This window comes from Mauremys reevesii, linkage group 17, assembly GCF_016161935.1.
Source record: "Mauremys reevesii isolate NIE-2019 linkage group 17, ASM1616193v1, whole genome shotgun sequence".
Classification (NCBI taxonomy): domain Eukaryota; kingdom Metazoa; phylum Chordata; order Testudines; family Geoemydidae; genus Mauremys; species Mauremys reevesii.
Genome location: NC_052639.1, coordinates 64,948 through 80,383, shown reverse-complemented (window position 1 = coordinate 80,383; position 15,436 = coordinate 64,948). Strand labels below are relative to the sequence as shown.

Genomic DNA, 15,436 nt, shown 5'->3' with positions numbered 1-15,436 from the left:
CGACCCCCAAATCGTTTCCAGAGTCCCTGCTTCCCAGGCTAGACTCCCCCACCCTGTAACTATTGCTCTGAGGAGAGGGGTGGCTCTATGTTATTTGCCACCCCAAGCACGACAGGCAGGCGTCTTTCGGCGGCGCTCCTGCGCGCAGTCCGCTGGTCACGTGGATTCAGCGGCACACCTGCAGGAGGTCTGCTGATTACACGGATTCGGCGGCACGCCTGCAGGAGGTCCGCTGCTAGTGCACAATTCAGCGTCCCTGCTGCCGAATTGCTGCCGAAGCCACGGGACCAGCAGACCTCCCGCAGGCATGATGCCGAAAGCCGCCTGCCTGCCGCCCTCACAGCAAGCGGCAGGCTGCCGCCCGTGGCTTGCCGCTCCAGGCACGCGCTTGGTGCGTTTGTGCCTGGAGCCGCCCCTGTCCGAGGAGAGGGAGTCTACGACTGATATCCTCCCTACAACAGGAGAGTTCAGCAATAGGGGAGATTTTAAAGGCCCCGGTAAGAAAAGCCACATCTAGCAGTCAGGGTTCCTGGCCTAGTGGGAGGGGGGAAGCAGTAGCTCGATAGATCCTGTTTGTAGTGAGGCTTTTGACATCCTCATAAGCAAACTAGGGAAACGTGGTCTACGTCGGGGTTCTCAACCTTTTCCTTTCTGAGCCCCCCCACCCCCAACATGCTGTAAAAACACCACAGCCCACTTGTGCCACAGCAACTGGTTTCCTGCATATAAAAGCCAGGGCCAGCGTGAAGGGGTAGCAAGCAGGGCAATCGCCCCATGTGGTGGGGCTGCAGCCCTCTGCCCTGAGCCCCAGCATGTCTCACACTGGCCCTGCTTGGTGGACCCCCTGAAACCTGCTCACGGCCCCCAAGCGGCCCTGGCCTCCTGGTTGAAAATCACTGGTCTAAATGAAATTACTGTAAGGTTGGTGCACAACTGTTGAAACCCCCATACTCAAGGGGTAGTTATCAGTAGTTTGCTGCACTCTGGGCAGACGTGTTTAGTGGGTCCCACAGGGGTCAGTCCTGGGTCCGGTACTGCTCAGTATTGTCATTAAAGACTTGGACAATGGAATGGAGAGTGTGCTTCTAAAATGTGTGGATGACACCACGCAGAGAGGGGCTCCTAGCACTTTGGAGGCAGGTTTAGGATTCATAACGACTTTTGACAAATTAGAGAATTGCTCTGAAATCAACAAGATGAAATTAAAGACCAGAGTGAGGTACTACACTTAGGAGAACAACGAGAAGTCCAGTGGCACCTTTAAGACTAAGAGATTTATTTGGGCATAAGCTTTCATGGGTAAAAACCCCACTTCTTCAGATGCATGGAGTGAAAATGAGAGATGCAGGCATTATTATACTGGCACATGGAGAGAAGGGAGTTACCTCACAAGGGGAGAGGGGCAGGCACTCATTTTTAAAAGAGAGGGCTAAGCCTTAGGCGGGGTGGGGGCAAGTGGTGGGTGGGCTGGGGAGTGGAGAGGAGCTAGTGGGAAGGGCCATGGCTGCTGTACTGCCCAGGTAGGTTGGAGACTGGGGGGATCAACAGACATGGTATCCCCAGCCCAGGTACGTGACAGCCAGTGATGGATTCAGCGTTAGTGCCCCGCCCCCAGCTCTGTGCTCAGCTTCATTTTGGGGGGCCCTCCTTGGGACCCAGCCAAGAAAAAGAACATTCTCTCTTATCTCCCCCACCCCCGTTTTTCATTATTTTTTTCTCCTTCCTCCTCCCGTAGGTCATAGCAAGTAAATGAAAATAAAGTGAGGTCCCTTGATTGTTCTTGTCGTCAAACTTATTTTTCCACAGACCACTTGAAACTCACAGAGAGTCTCGACGGACCACTGAATGATCTTTTCAAATATTGTAAAAAAGAGTTGGGGTTCGGGGTCTGGCCAGGAGCCTGGGCGAGGACGGGGGCTGAGGGTTGGGGCAGGAGGTTGGGGTGTGGAGCACTTACCTGGGGCAGCTCCTGTTTGGTGTGAGGGGTGCAGGTGGGTATGGGGAGGGGGTGCAGAAGCTCCTGTTTGGTGCTCAGGGTGGGGATGTGGGGGGTGCAGAGGACAGGGCAGGGGGTTGGGTGTGGGGGGGTGTGCAGGAGTCAGGGTAGGGGGCTGGGGAGGTGTGGAGGGGTACAGGAGTCAGGGTGGGCAGAGGGCTGGAGTCGTGGGGTGCTCACGGCAGGGTGCAGGTACAACCAATGGACACTGGTGGCTAATGCATTCAGATCTACGGTGCATGGGGCATATGCACACCAGAAGTGGAGCACATATAGACACCATATCTCGAAGAACGCTAGTTACTAACAGGCAAGTACCTTCCCATTGTGTGATGTGCTGTGCACACGCCTACATTTACCCAAGGCAGATTATCGTATTGTGTTCTCGGCAGGTGCCCAGCCTAGAAAAGGTGCGGGACACTTTGTTGACGGAATATCCTGGAGAAGATCTCAAGATGGCAATCTAGCGCCATCAGTTCTGATTGTCTCTCAACTACTGGCCCACCCGAACAGAACAATGTTATTTCTACATAAGGGCCTGCAGGTGGTGTGAGCACGTCTGGGGGATAGGGAAGGGGTCAGACAACCTGATACCCCTCAGTGCTCACCCCAGCACCCCCAGCTATTCCAGTCCTGCCCCAACTTCTTCCCAGATCTGCTAATGCCCCTCAGCCCTCACCCCAACACCCATCCCAGCCCTGGGCTTTCCCAGAGCATCTCAGGGCTGGATCGCACTGCCCCTTTCTGCCCCCAGCCAGCTCTTTAGCCCCTGGTGGGCAACACTCTCCCAGGAGTCTTCTCCCTGAGTTGTGCGTCTCCCCCTTTCTCTCCCGGCTCAGATGCTCCTGAAGGTGGCAGGTGGCTCTGTGCTGAAGAATGAGAAGCTGCAGCTCTTTGTTAGCTCTGGGAATAAGAATAAGAAGCAGACCTTCCTGACGGACGAGTCTGGCAGAGCCTCCTTCGAGCTGGACACCTCCGGCTGGACCAGGAGCGTCACTCTGAGGGTAAGTGACGGGCCTCCGAGCCCCAGTGGGGCCCCAGCTCTCCAGCCTCTGTTTCTGTGTCTGTGATTGTTGATGTTTATTGTGGTGGTGCCTAAGGAGCAGCCAGGATCGGGCCCCATGGTGCTGGGTGCTGCACACACTCAGCGTAGCAAACGGCCCTGCCCGAAGCGCCTGCAGGCTGAATAGCCAGGACAGAGGGGGGGCGGGGGGAGGCGCAGACCTCACCAGCAGAGCCATCAATGGGGTGACGCAAACAGCATCTTAGTGCCACCACTTGTCTTCTCATTAATATTTGGGGTGGGGTTTAGTTAGGAAGGTCGCCCCCTTCGGGCAGCTCAGCTCAGGGGCTGCCCCATTGGAACCGCTGGGGTTTTCCATGTCACTTACGGACGCAGGGCAGGGGGCCGTAGGGGTGAGCTCAGCTGGCAGCATCAGAGCCTGGCCTGCCCCGGCTGCATCTCTGTCCTGTGCTGTGTGCTCTGCACCCCGGCGAGCCCCATCGCTCTCTCTATCCCCCAGGGGCACTTCAAGCATGTGGCTCGCAGCTCTGTGTATGGGAGACTCTCTCCCCATTATCCGGATGTCCATCGTCACCTGCAGCCCTTCTACTCCAAGAGCCAGAGTTTCCTGAAGATCCGCTGGCTGGGAGGGGGGCTGCCCTGCGACCAGGCCCAGCAGCTCCAGGTGGATTACGTCATTGCTAGGGAGGCCCTGGGGAACGGGTCCAGGAGCCTGGAGTTCATCTTCCTGGTGAGCCTGTCCTGGGAGACTAAAGTGTGTGTGTGTGTGTGTGTGTGTGTGCGAGAGAGAGAGAGAGCAGGAGGTGCGGAGTCAGCGCTGTGACCCCACAGCAGAGCAGTGGGGAATCGAACGGTTCCTTTGAATTACAAGGGCTGGGCTAGATCAGGACGGGGCTTTTCCCCTTTCCCCACTAGGGGCTCTGCTTCCAATCCGGCCCCAGAGCGGGGGCTGTCTGGCCTGGGGGGCCTGGGGAATGGGATACGTGCCTGAATGTTGCTTCTTGCACCCCCACCTCTGCTGGCTCAGTCCGGGGGAGGAGAGGCCACACCCTGCCCTGACTCCAGCCTGCGTGGCCGTCCCCACGTCGGGGCATTTGTCAGCCCCCTGTACAGCATCAGCTTGTGACCCAGTGTGCCTGGGGCAGCCCTCACTGGAAATGCCAAGGGCAGGGCAGGCTGCAAAAAGAAGAGCAGATTCTCCCCAAACTGGTGGTTCACACTGAAGTTAGACTCACCAACCAGTCGCAAACTGCTCCTGATCCCCCGCACTGGTTATCTAGAAGCTAAAAAAGAAATCGCACGGCCCCCTCTGCTGCATTCCAGTTCTCTGCCCCCATCAGCACCTAGGGCCAGTGCAGCGAGAAGTCATTTAAAACTTCTGCTCACTGTACACAATGTTCTTCTGGCCCCAAAGGGTCACCCACACCACCAGGCCAATATTAGTTTGGATCTTACCCAGAATACCACGCTGCCAGCCGGTCCTTTAGTGTCTGAAATGAAAGGCTTGTTATAAGGGAAAGAGAAAGACCAAGAAGAGAGTTGTTAAATGGTAAAACAATCACATACACACAGAGACATCAAAGTCCATAGATCAGGTTCTGAGCAGTATTGGTGAGTTTGCTGGCTTGAAAGTCCCTCTGGAACAGATCCCCAGCTTGGATGGGTCGTTCAGTCCTTTGTTCAGAGCTTCGTTTGTAGAAAAGTTACTCCAGAGGGAAGAAGCAGGAATGGAGACAAAATGGAGAAGATGCAGCTGCCCTTTATATTCCTTTTGCCATGCGGCTGGTACTTCCTTTCTCCCAAACACAAGCTGCCCAGCACGTGGCATAGAAAAGCCTTAGAGTTCTCTGTCCCCCAGCCTGCCCCCACGTGCCTTGCTGGCTCCTAAGCTGTATCCCCTAGTTCAGAGGTGGGCACACCATCCTGCCTGGCTCCTGGCCCAGGAGGCTCGCCCCCAGCACCTCCCCTGCTGTTCCCCCTTCCCCACAGCCTCAGCTCGCTTGCTGCGCCGCCGGCGCCATGCCCTGGGCGGGGGGCTGGGAGCTCCTGGGGCAGCGCAGCTGCAGAGCCCGGCCTGACCCGGTCTCTGTGCTGCGCGGTGGCGGCGTGGCCCGGCTCCAGCTGGGCGTGCGGCTGTAGCGCTGCCAGACTCCAGTGCTCTGGGCGGCGCGGTACGAGGGCAGGGAGCGGGGAGGGGGGTTGGATAGAGGGCAGCCTGAGTTTAGAAATCCAGATGTACCACACACACCTAGAGCAGAATACAAAGGTGATACAAAGATAGAAACAAGATCCTCATACTTGGCAAATTGCACCATTTCCACAGACCCCTTCCATGGCATCTCTGGCCAGATTCCCTGCAATTTTACAATGTTGGTATCAACAATACCATAAAGTGTCTCCCAGACTCCACACAGCGTCACACAGCTCAGTGACTCCCGTCTCCTCCTCCGCAGGTCGTGGCCAAAGGAGCCATCGCCAGGATCCTCCACAAGGGGCTGGACCTCAAGGAGGGGGCTGGTAAGTGGCGGGGGAGGGGTCTGTGCAAATAGGGGGCGCTCGAGGGCGACTGGGGATTGAGCCCCCTGAGCAGGGGCCGGGCTGGGGGAGGGGGCTCTGCTGGCTGGACCTGACTTCCCCTGGGTGTTTCCCACCGTCCCTAGGGCTGAAGGGCTCCTTCTCGGTGGAGCTGCCTGTCGGCGCTGACCTGGTGCCCGCTGCCAAGGTGCTGGGTTACACGGTGCTGCCCGATGGCGAGATGGCTGCCGACCGCGCCCGGCTGCATGTGGCCAAGTGCTTCCCGAACAAGGTGAGCCTGGGGCTCAGGGCAGAGGAGCCTCTGGGTGGGGGAATCGCTCCCTGCCCCATAACAGGAGCCCTGAGCAGGGGCATGGCTGGGTGCCCCGGCCCCTCCCTTCCCAGCCTCACAGCAGCGCCAGGGTCGTTGGGGCAGTGCCAGCTCTGGTGAATTGCTCAGTAGCCATTTCGCCCCCTGCAGGCGTTCCCGCGGTGATGGGAAGAGCTCCGGCCCCGCACAATGGAGGAGCAGGTGCCTGCCCTCCCCCCTCCCATTCCTCTCTCCCTGGCCCCAGCGAGTACCTGCTCCCCCAAACCCTTCCTGCCTCCCCCAGCCCAGCCTGCCTCCCCCGCGGACTCAGCCCCTCACTCCGGGCCCAGCAGGAACCTGCTGCCTGCCTGCCCCACCCCTCGCCTCCCCGTCCCCAGCTCCCCAGAGCTCCTGCTTCTGTCCCTCCCACCCCACTGACCGGGACCCGGCCCCTCCCGGGCCCACTCTGGGCTCCCGGCAGGTACCTGCTGCCCTGAGCCCCCACTCCCAGTCTCCACAGCCACTTGCTCCCCACCCCAGAACTTCTGCCACCTCAGCCCTACCCACTGCCCATCCTCCGACCCGCGCCTGCCCCGCCCAGCCGGGAAGATTCCCCTGGGGCGGGGGCAGGATATGATGGTCTGAGCCCCCTTCCCCTCTGGAGGCTTGTGGGGGGCCAGCTGCCCATATTTCTCTAGAGGGCTTCTAAGGGGCCGCTGCCCCTCCAGTCGACTGGGGCACAAGTGTCATGAGGGGAGGGGCCCCTCTCCTCCTCTGGGCCGGCAGCCGGCTCCCACTCTCAGCAGCTGAGCAGCAGAGACTCCCCCCCCCCCCGGGAAGGCTGGAGCTCCCCTCTCTGGCAGCCGGCAGGGGCACGTCCCTGTCATGGAGAAAAAGCTTTCGCCAGGGTCCTGCGTGAGCCCCCTCCCCACTGCACATAGTGGTGAGCTGGGGAAGGCCCTCCCTCTGGGACTAGGGAGGTAAAGTTACAGAATTCCTCCTCCACCTCTCCCCTCCATCTTCTGGGGTCTGGCTGAGTCCTTCTGCCCCCCCCCACTTCACCCCTCTGCCCTGGGGGTAAGTGTGGCCCTTCTGTCCCCCCCAGCCCGGGGAGGCAGGGCACTCTTACCCAGAGGCATTTCAATGCCCCCCCTCAGCAATGGCAGCTGCCTCCCCGGCAACTGGCATCTGCTTGGTATTGGAAGGGGCAGAGGCAGGGGGAGCAGAGAAGCCAAAGCACAGGCTGCAGCCCAGGGCTTCAGGGGTCTGACTCAGGAGTTTTATCTGGTGGGGCTGGTGATCCTGTCGTATCCCTACCCCCCTGCACCTCCTATTCCCCCACCCCACCCCAGGGTGTCTATGGATAACTGCAGCTCCCTGAGCCACCCCACGGGGGCGCTGAATGAGCCTGGGCTGCCTCGACCCCCCACGCCCAGCAGGACTCCCAAAGCCCCAGCCCTTCAGCCAGCCAGGCCTGGGCCGGAGTGACACTCGGTGCCTGCCCCCCTGCCTCCCGGGCCTGTCTCCCTCTGCCCCGGGGGTCTCTCCCCTCCCCTGTGACGCGCTGTGCCTCGCCAGGTGAAGCTGGCCTTCTCGCAGGACCGGGCCCTGCCGGGCTCAGAGCTCCAGCTGCGGGTGCAGGCTGCCCCCGGGTCCCTGTGCGCCGTCCGCGCCGTGGATCAGAGCGTGCTGCTCAGGAAGCCCGAGGACGAGCTCAGCGTCGACACAGTGAGTCCAGAGCTGCTCGGCCACTCGCCCAGCCCTCCCGACGAGTCCTCCCCCCTCGCAGGGAGGGCGATGCATGGCCGCTGGGGGACACCCCTCGAGGCCACCTCTCCCAGTCTGAGGGCTGCTCCCATGGCACTTGTCACCCCCTAGCTCTGGGGGGTCCCCACTTGCCTTGCCTGTTCTCCCATCAGCCCTTTCAGTGCCCCCCTCCTGACACCCCCTCCCCCGGCTCTGGCTGGGAACGTGGAGCTCGGAGCTGAGATAATGGCTGGGGTAACTGGCGCTCCCTCTCCAGGGCAGAGCTGGTCCCCAGGGGCAGGAGCAGGTGAATTCCCTGCTCCCCATGTACAGCAGTGGACAACTGGCCAGGTGCATTGTGGGAGTTGCCCCTGCCCGGGTGATGATACGGAATCGCACTCGACCCGTCACTGGCGCCTGCCATCCAGGGGCTCACGGGCTCTGCACACCGCAAGTGGAGCCTCCCAAGCCCCATGGGGCAGCAGGAGATGGGGCTCACTGGGCGGGGGCTGAGTCACGTATCCCTGTGAGCCGTGGCCCCAGGGCCAGCCCCCGACGCGGCCCCTCTGTGATCTGGACAGAGTGGGGGAGGGGCACTAAGAGCCATTCGCTGCCCCACGGCGAGAAGGGGCAGCTGCCCTCCCCCTGCCCCAGGTTCTCCCAGGGCGTTGGGAGCCGCCGGTCCCAATCCTAGGGCTGTGGGGGGAGGTGCAGGGACAGATGCCCACGTGGGGGATGGAGATGGGTGCTGGGCAGGGTAGGGGGAGGTGTCCAGGCTAGAGATGAGGCTGGGGCGAGAGCGGAGGTTTGTGGGGTGATGTGTTAGTGGGAGGAGGGGCAGGAGCTGGCTCTGGGGTAGCTCGTGTCTTGGTTTCATGGCTGATGTCGTGTGTGTTTGTCTTTAGGTCTATAACCTGCTCCCAGATTTTCCCCGAGGAGACTATCCTGACGCAGTGCGAGAGCCGGAGTCATGTCATCCTCCGGGTGCTCCGGGTCCTCCGGGTGATCCGGGTGCGCGGGGTGCTCCGGGTGTTCCGGGTCCTCCGGGTGTTCCGGGTGTGCCGGGTGTTGCGGGTGGTCCGGTTCCAGTTCCTCACTGCCGCGGCTTAGGTCCCAGGTGGAGGTGTCGCAGAGGGACTAGCAGCCGGACTCCCACACTGGCTAATGCCTACAGCCTGTTTAAGGTAGGGTTGGGCCTGGCCAGGCCTCACACTCCTCTGTAGCCTGATAGGACAAAACTGGCTCCGATGTGCCCAGAGCTGCCGGCATCCAGGGGCGAATCCGACCAAATAGTCCGGCCTGTTCTAATGAATCCCCAGGGCTGCTCCTAGCAAACTCAGGCCTGGGATACACCTCCCCAGCCACCTTCAGACATGGCCCAGGCCCTGGGACAGATCCCCGGCGTATCCAGGGAGCAGGAATGCCCCATCCCGCCCCACTCCTGGGCACAGGGATATTACCTGCGGGGCTGGCAGCACCACCTCCACTTACGGTTCTCTGGCACTTCCCGGGAGGTCACCCTGGGTTCAGGGAGGTGCCCTTTGCCTTCTCCATGACATGCAGCCCCCAGCCGGCTGCATGGGAAACTCCTGGGAATGGCAGGACCCACATGCCCAGCAAAGGCTTGGAGTATGGCAACATTATTCTGCGAGGAATCCCTCTGCACCGCGCCTGCTCCATCCTCCCACGTGCCGACCGGCCTGCGCGCACCTTCGCCCCAGAGCGACTGAGCCTGCTCCAGCCCGGGGCCACAGAGGCAGAGCAGGATTTTCCTGAAATGGCTCCTCCGGCCAGCAGGACCTGCAGTGGCACCAGGTGTGGGAATGGGGCTCCCGGAGACGGTGCCTCTGGTGCTCCCAGTGCTCCCCTGCCCATCCCAGGCAGCCTGGAGGAGGAGGAAGCCACCTGAGTGGCTTGCAGGGGGGGTGCAGAGGAGACAAGGGAGGTGGGGGATGGGTGCAGATGGGACAAGAAGGGGGTGGGGGAATGGGTGAGGAGGGGGTGGGGTGATGGCATCTTGCCCCGCCCGAGCGAGGGATGGACGACCTCTTCCCAAAGCCCTCAGGGGCTGGGAGTCAGGAGACCGGGGCTCTGTCCCAGCAGGGGCTGCTCTGAGTGCTGGCAGCCTCCCCAGGGCCTGGGATCCCAGTCAGACGGCCATAGTGGAATGGGCTCGAGGAGCGTGGCCGGCCCCATGGGCGGGTGCTGCACATTGCAGGGGGGTGGCAGCTCTGCTCGAGCGGAGGTTGAGTGTCGCCGGCTGTTTAAAGAGGAGTGTCTGAGTGCTCTGACATCCACAACCTGGCCTGAGATTTGCGGTGCCTCATGGCAGGGCCGGGTGGGGCTAGTGGGCCACATGTGGGGACATTTGAGCAGGGGGGGCCCAAGATTCAGCCGCCCCTCATGAAACGGGTTTACACGACCACCTGGTTCTCATCATGCTGTTTGCTCTGGGGGTGGGGGGGTGACCTGAACGGAGGCCCCAGAGAGTGGGAGGCGCATGTGCAGCCAGGCTGGGGCTCCACCTGTGGAGCCAGTGGGTTTGCAGGCAGTCTGGTGTCACAATGCCCGAGGGGCACTGGGGGACGTGCTGTGGCCCGTGAATGGCCGGGGTGCCCACGGGCTGTGAGTTCAGGCCCCACCCAGGGCAGGTTTTGGCGGCTGCGGGTTGCGCCTGTTGCCTCCGCTTTGCAGCGGCTCCGTTTGGCAGTTTTGCCCGAGACTGAAATCTGGGGTTGAGGGCGACGTTTTCAAGGGCTGTAAGAGTGTCACGGAGTCCCCAGGCGATGCTCTGGAACTGCTTCCCACAAAGCCAGGCAGGACTTTGGGGAGCCTCCTCTCCCTCGGAGCAGACTGTATCCAGGGCAAGAAGTTCACACGTCTTCACCCCCTGGGTCTGACCTTGGAGCATTCAGCATCCTCTGCCCCTCCGTGCGCTTCCCACAGCGAGTCGGCCCAGGCGGGGTCCTGGGGAAGCCACCAGGTCCTGCACCCCCACTTCGCAGTCAGACGTGACGCTCAGCCAGCCAGTAACACAGAGGTTTATTCGATGATAGGAACACGGTCTGAAACAGAGCTTGTAGGTACAGAGAACCAGACCCCTTGGCCGGGTCCATTCTAGGGGACAGTGAGCCAGACCCCCACATCTGCCCTCACTCCTCGTCCCCAGCCAGCTCCAGACTGAAGACCCCTGCCCAGCCCCTCCTCCTCTGCTCAGCTCCTTTCCCAGGCCAGGAGGTCACCTGATCTCTTTGTCTCCAACACCTTCAGTTGGTACCTTGCAGAGGAGGGTCCCAGGCCATCAGTTGCTAGGAGCAGGGGTGGCTCCAGGCACCAGCATGCCAAGCGCGTGCTTGGGGCAGCAAGCCACTGAGGGCGCTCTGCCGGTGGCCGTGAGGGCGGCAGGCAGGCTGCCTTCAGCTGCACACCTGCGGAGGGTCCGCTGGTCCCGCAGCTTCGGCGGACCTCCCGCAGGCAAGCCGCCGAGGGCAGCCTGCCTGCCATGCTTGAGGTGGCAAAATGCCTAGAGCTGCCCCTGGCTAGGAGACAGAGTGTCAGGCATTTATGTACACTGGCCCTTTGCTCTGCAGCAAGATACACCCTTATCCCCCCACCTAGATACTTAACAACTGCATAGGGGACACTGAGGCACCAACACCGTATTCAGAGAAAACATTAAGAACATTCCCAGTTTGTCACAAAGAGCCAAGTGCAGACACTGCTGTTCCTGCAGAGGGTTGTGAAGGAAATGAGCATTGAGCAGAGGGAATTTTTTTTATATATAATTGGAGCTATACCCCTCTCCTAGGAGTGGAAGGGACCTTGAAAGGTGTCACGGAGTGTGGGGGAGTCCGGCCCTGCACCCCTCTTCCTGGGCTCACAGTGACTCTCAGCCAGCCAGTAAAACAGAAGGTTTATTGAACAGCAGGATCACAGGATACAGCCCAGCTTGTGTTCAGAGCCAGGACCCCTCAATCTGGCCTATCTGGGGGGTTCAGGGTGCTTGGATCCCAGCCTAGGATCCCCTGAAAACCCACCTCCCAGCTCCCAACCGAAGACTGACTTCACTCCACCCTTCCCTTTTGTCTAGCCCCAGCCAGAGGTGTCACCTCCCCTCCCCCAGGCCTAGCTCATGTTACAGTCTGAATACCTGCATCTCACCTAAAATCGTCCCTGCTCTCCCATCCCCCACACAGACAGCCCCTGCTCCATCACACCTCTCCCCCCTCCGAGACTGAACTGAGCGGGGTCACTTTGCCCAGTGACCTGGGGAAGTTCGGGGCCCCCTCTCCGGGACAGCGCGTCCGCTATCAGGTTGGCACTTCCCTTCACGTGGACCACGTCCATGTCATAGTCCTGCAGGAGCAGGCTCCACCTCAGGAGCTTGGCATTGGCTCCTTTCATCTGGTGCAGCCAGGTCAGGGGAGAGTGGTCGGTGTACACGGTGAAGTGGCGCCCAAAGAGATATGGCTCCAGTTTCTTCAGGGCCCACACCATGGCCAGGCATTCCTTCTCGATGGCCGCGTAGTTCTGCTCCCGGGGTAACAACTTCTTGCTCAGGTACACGATGGGGTGTCTCTCCCCCTTTTCATCCTCCTGCATCAACACCACCCCCAGACCCGTGTCTGAGGCGTCGGTAAACACCATAAAGGGCTTGTCAAAGTTTGGGTTTGCCAGAACTGGGCCTTTGAGCAGAGCCTCCTTCAGCGCCTGGAGAGCCTGCTGGCACTGCTTGGTCCAGACCACCTTGTCTGGCTTCCCCTTCTTGCACAGCTCAGTGATGGGGGCGGCTATGGCGCTAAAGTGGGGCACGAACCTCCAATAGTACCCCGCCATCCCGATAAAGGCCTGGACCTGCTTTTTAGTCTGGGGAGCGGGCCAGTCTCTGATCACCTCCACCTTGGCCTGCTCCGGCTTTAGGCAGCCGCTCCCCACCCGATGGCCCAGGTAAGATACTTCAGCCATCCCCACCTTGCACTTCTCAGCCTTTACGGTTAACCCCGCCTCCCGGAGTCGGTCCAGCACTTGTCTAACCTGGAACACGTGGTCCTCCCAGGTCTGGCTGAAGACGCAGATGTCATCAATATACGCCACAGCAAAACTCTCCATCCCCCTCAGCAGCTGATCCACCAGGCGCTGGAAGGTGGCCGGCGCTCCCTTGAGGCCGAAGGGCAGGGTCAGAAACTCGTAGAGCCCCAGGGGGGTGATGAAGGCCGATTTCAGCCTGGCATCTGCGTCCAGCGGCACTTGCCAGTAGCCCTTTGTAAGATCCATGGTGGTGAGATACCGAGCGCCTCTCAGCTTGTCTAGGAGCTCGTCAGGCCTGGGCATGGGGTAGGCATCAGATACGGTGATGGCATTGAGCTTTCGATAGTCCACGCAGAACCGGATCGACCCGTCCTTCTTGGGGACCAGCACCACTGGGGAGGCCCAGGGGCTGGTGGACGGCTGGATCACCCCTAAAGCCAGCATGTCCCTGACCTCCCTTTCCAGGTCCTGGGCAGTCTTCCCGGTAACCCGAAAAGGGGAGCATCGTATCGGGGTGTGTGACCCAGTCTCCAGTGACCTTCCTCCCATCCACCTCCAGGGAAACCAGGCACTGTTTCCGGAGGGGCAGCCCCGTGGCCACCCTGTAGCAGAACCTTGTGTCCGGAGCATCCAGCCCCCCAGAGGCGCTGACCTGGGGCCCTCCTCCCTCCTTCCCAGGTGGGACGCTGCCAGCCCCCCTCTCTTGGGCATGTTGCCCCTCCTCCGATTGGGTCCTTACCCAGTCAACCGTCTGCGGGTTGGGTCTGCTCGGTCTGTCTCTGAACTTGGGGCATTGGGCCCGTATGTGGCCTTGCTGGCCACAGTGGAAGCAGCCCATGTCTCGTGGGTCCCCTCGAGTGGGTCGGGTGGACCTGAAGCTGGACGTTCCCCTTTTGTGGGGGTTCTCCATAGGGCCCCGCTGGGAGGTCCCATGGTGACTCTCTCTCTGCGTTGAGGCAGGCCTGCTCCCTCGAGACTCCTCCCTGCCATCCCCTGCCCGACTGTCCACATATTGGTCGGCCAGCCGGCCTGCTTGCTGTGGGTTCTCCGGCTTCTGGTCCATCAACCACCGCTTCAGGTCGGATGGGCACTGCTCATACAGGTGCTCCAGTACGAATAGGTCAAGCAGGTCCTCTCTAGTTTGGGCCCCAGCCGTCCACTTGCGGGCGTACCCCTGCGCCCGGTTGACCAGTTGTAGGTATGTGACCTCCCGGGTCTTACGTTGACCCCGGAACCTCTTCTGGTACATCTCCGGGGTCAGCCCAAACTCACGGAGCAGGGCCTCTTTGAACAGGTTGTAGTCCCCCGCCTCCACCCCCTTCATTCGGCTGTACACCTCCACGGCGGTGGAGTCCAGTAAGGGGGTGAGGCACTGGATCCTGTCTGCAGGGTCAACCTGGTGCAGCTCGCAGGCATTCTCAAAGGCCGTCAGGAAGGTGTCTATGTCCTCCCCCTCCTTATGCCGGGCCAGGAAGTTCTTATCGAAGCTCTTTGTAGGCTTGGGCCCCCCCTCACTCACCGCAGCCGGGGCCTTACTGTTGCTCAGCAGGGCCATGGCCAGCTCATGTCCGCGCTGCTTCTCCCTTTCCTCGTATTCGCGTTGCTTGTCCTTCTCCCGCTCCTCGTATTCGCGTTGCTTCTCCTTCTCCTCCCGCTCCTGCTGGCGCTGGGCCTCCTCGAATTCGCATTGCTTCTCCTTCTCCTCCCGCTCCTGCTGGCGCTGGGCCTCCTCGAATTCGCGTTGCTTCTGCCGGTCCTCCATCTCCATCAGTGTGATCTCTCTCTCCAAGTCCAGCCGCCTGAGTTCCACGGAGGCCGAGCGTCACAGGGATGATTCCCGGCTGGCCGGGGGGGTCACGGTGCCCTCCGTAGCTGGGCTCCTCCTCCCCCTCCCCCTACGCCTAGGGGTGGGGGGTCTTGGGGAGCCCTCAGCGGCCGGCTGACCACTCCCAGCGGGGGCAGACACTGGTGCCTGTGCTGCATCTGCCCGGCTGCTTCCCTCAGAGACAGGGACCGGTTCATTTCTGCGATCTCTCTCCTCCAGCCGGGCAATCAGCTGGGCCTTGGTGAGCTTCCCATGGCGCAGCCCCCTCTGCTTGCACAGCTCCACCAGCTCACACTTGCGCTGCTTGGCATACATCTACCTGCTGGCCGCTCGCAGGTCGGGGTGCTCGCCGCTCCCCACGGGTTCCAGGGGGACCCCTAGTGTGCCAGTCCTTGAGGTCACCACCTCTCTGCCAGGGTCGAGCTGCAGACTCCTCCGCCCCTGGGATCGCTCGCTGTGATCCCCCGGGGGACCCTGTTACTGCAAAGTCCTGCTCTCTGGTCACACTCTCCCCGGGGTTAATCGCCCCTTCGTTTTACTGCTCCCCAGTCACTCACTGCAGGAAGCACCGTCCACGGGGTGCAGTCGATCCCACCGCTTCCACCAGTTGTCACGGAGTGTGGGGGAGTCCGGCCCTGCACCCCTCTTCCTGGGCTCACAGTGACTCTCAGCCAGCCAGTAAAACAGAAGGTTTATTGAACAGCAGGATCACAGGATACAGCCCAGCTTGTGTTCAGAGCTAGGACCCCTCAATCTGGCCTATCTGGGGGGTTCAGGGTGCTTGGATCCCAGCCTAGGATCCCCTGAAAACCCACCTCCCAGCTCCCAACCGAAGACTGACTTCACTCCACCCTTCCCTTTTGTCTAGCCCCAGCCAGAGGTGTCACCGCCCCTCCCCCAGGCCTAGCTCATGTTACAGTCTGAATACCTGCATCTCACCTAAAATCGTCCCTGCTCTCCCATCCCCCACACAGACAGCCCCTGCTCCATTGA

General features: G+C 61.0%; 1 protein-coding gene across 1 annotated transcript in view; it reads left to right on the top strand.

Moving 5' to 3' along the window:
* The window catches only part of LOC120384942 (alpha-2-macroglobulin-like protein 1), a 73,184-nt gene that overhangs the window by 19,306 nt on the left and 38,442 nt on the right, over window positions 1-15,436 (top strand). Inside the window, exons 11-16 of the mRNA XM_039504045.1 lie at window positions 2,836-3,000; window positions 3,520-3,750; window positions 5,474-5,537; window positions 5,681-5,826; window positions 7,423-7,572; window positions 8,496-8,601. Of these exons, the coding sequence (XP_039359979.1) occupies window positions 2,836-3,000; window positions 3,520-3,750; window positions 5,474-5,537; window positions 5,681-5,826; window positions 7,423-7,572; window positions 8,496-8,601 (862 nt within the window). The remainder of the gene's footprint in view (window positions 1-2,835; window positions 3,001-3,519; window positions 3,751-5,473; window positions 5,538-5,680; window positions 5,827-7,422; window positions 7,573-8,495; window positions 8,602-15,436) is intronic.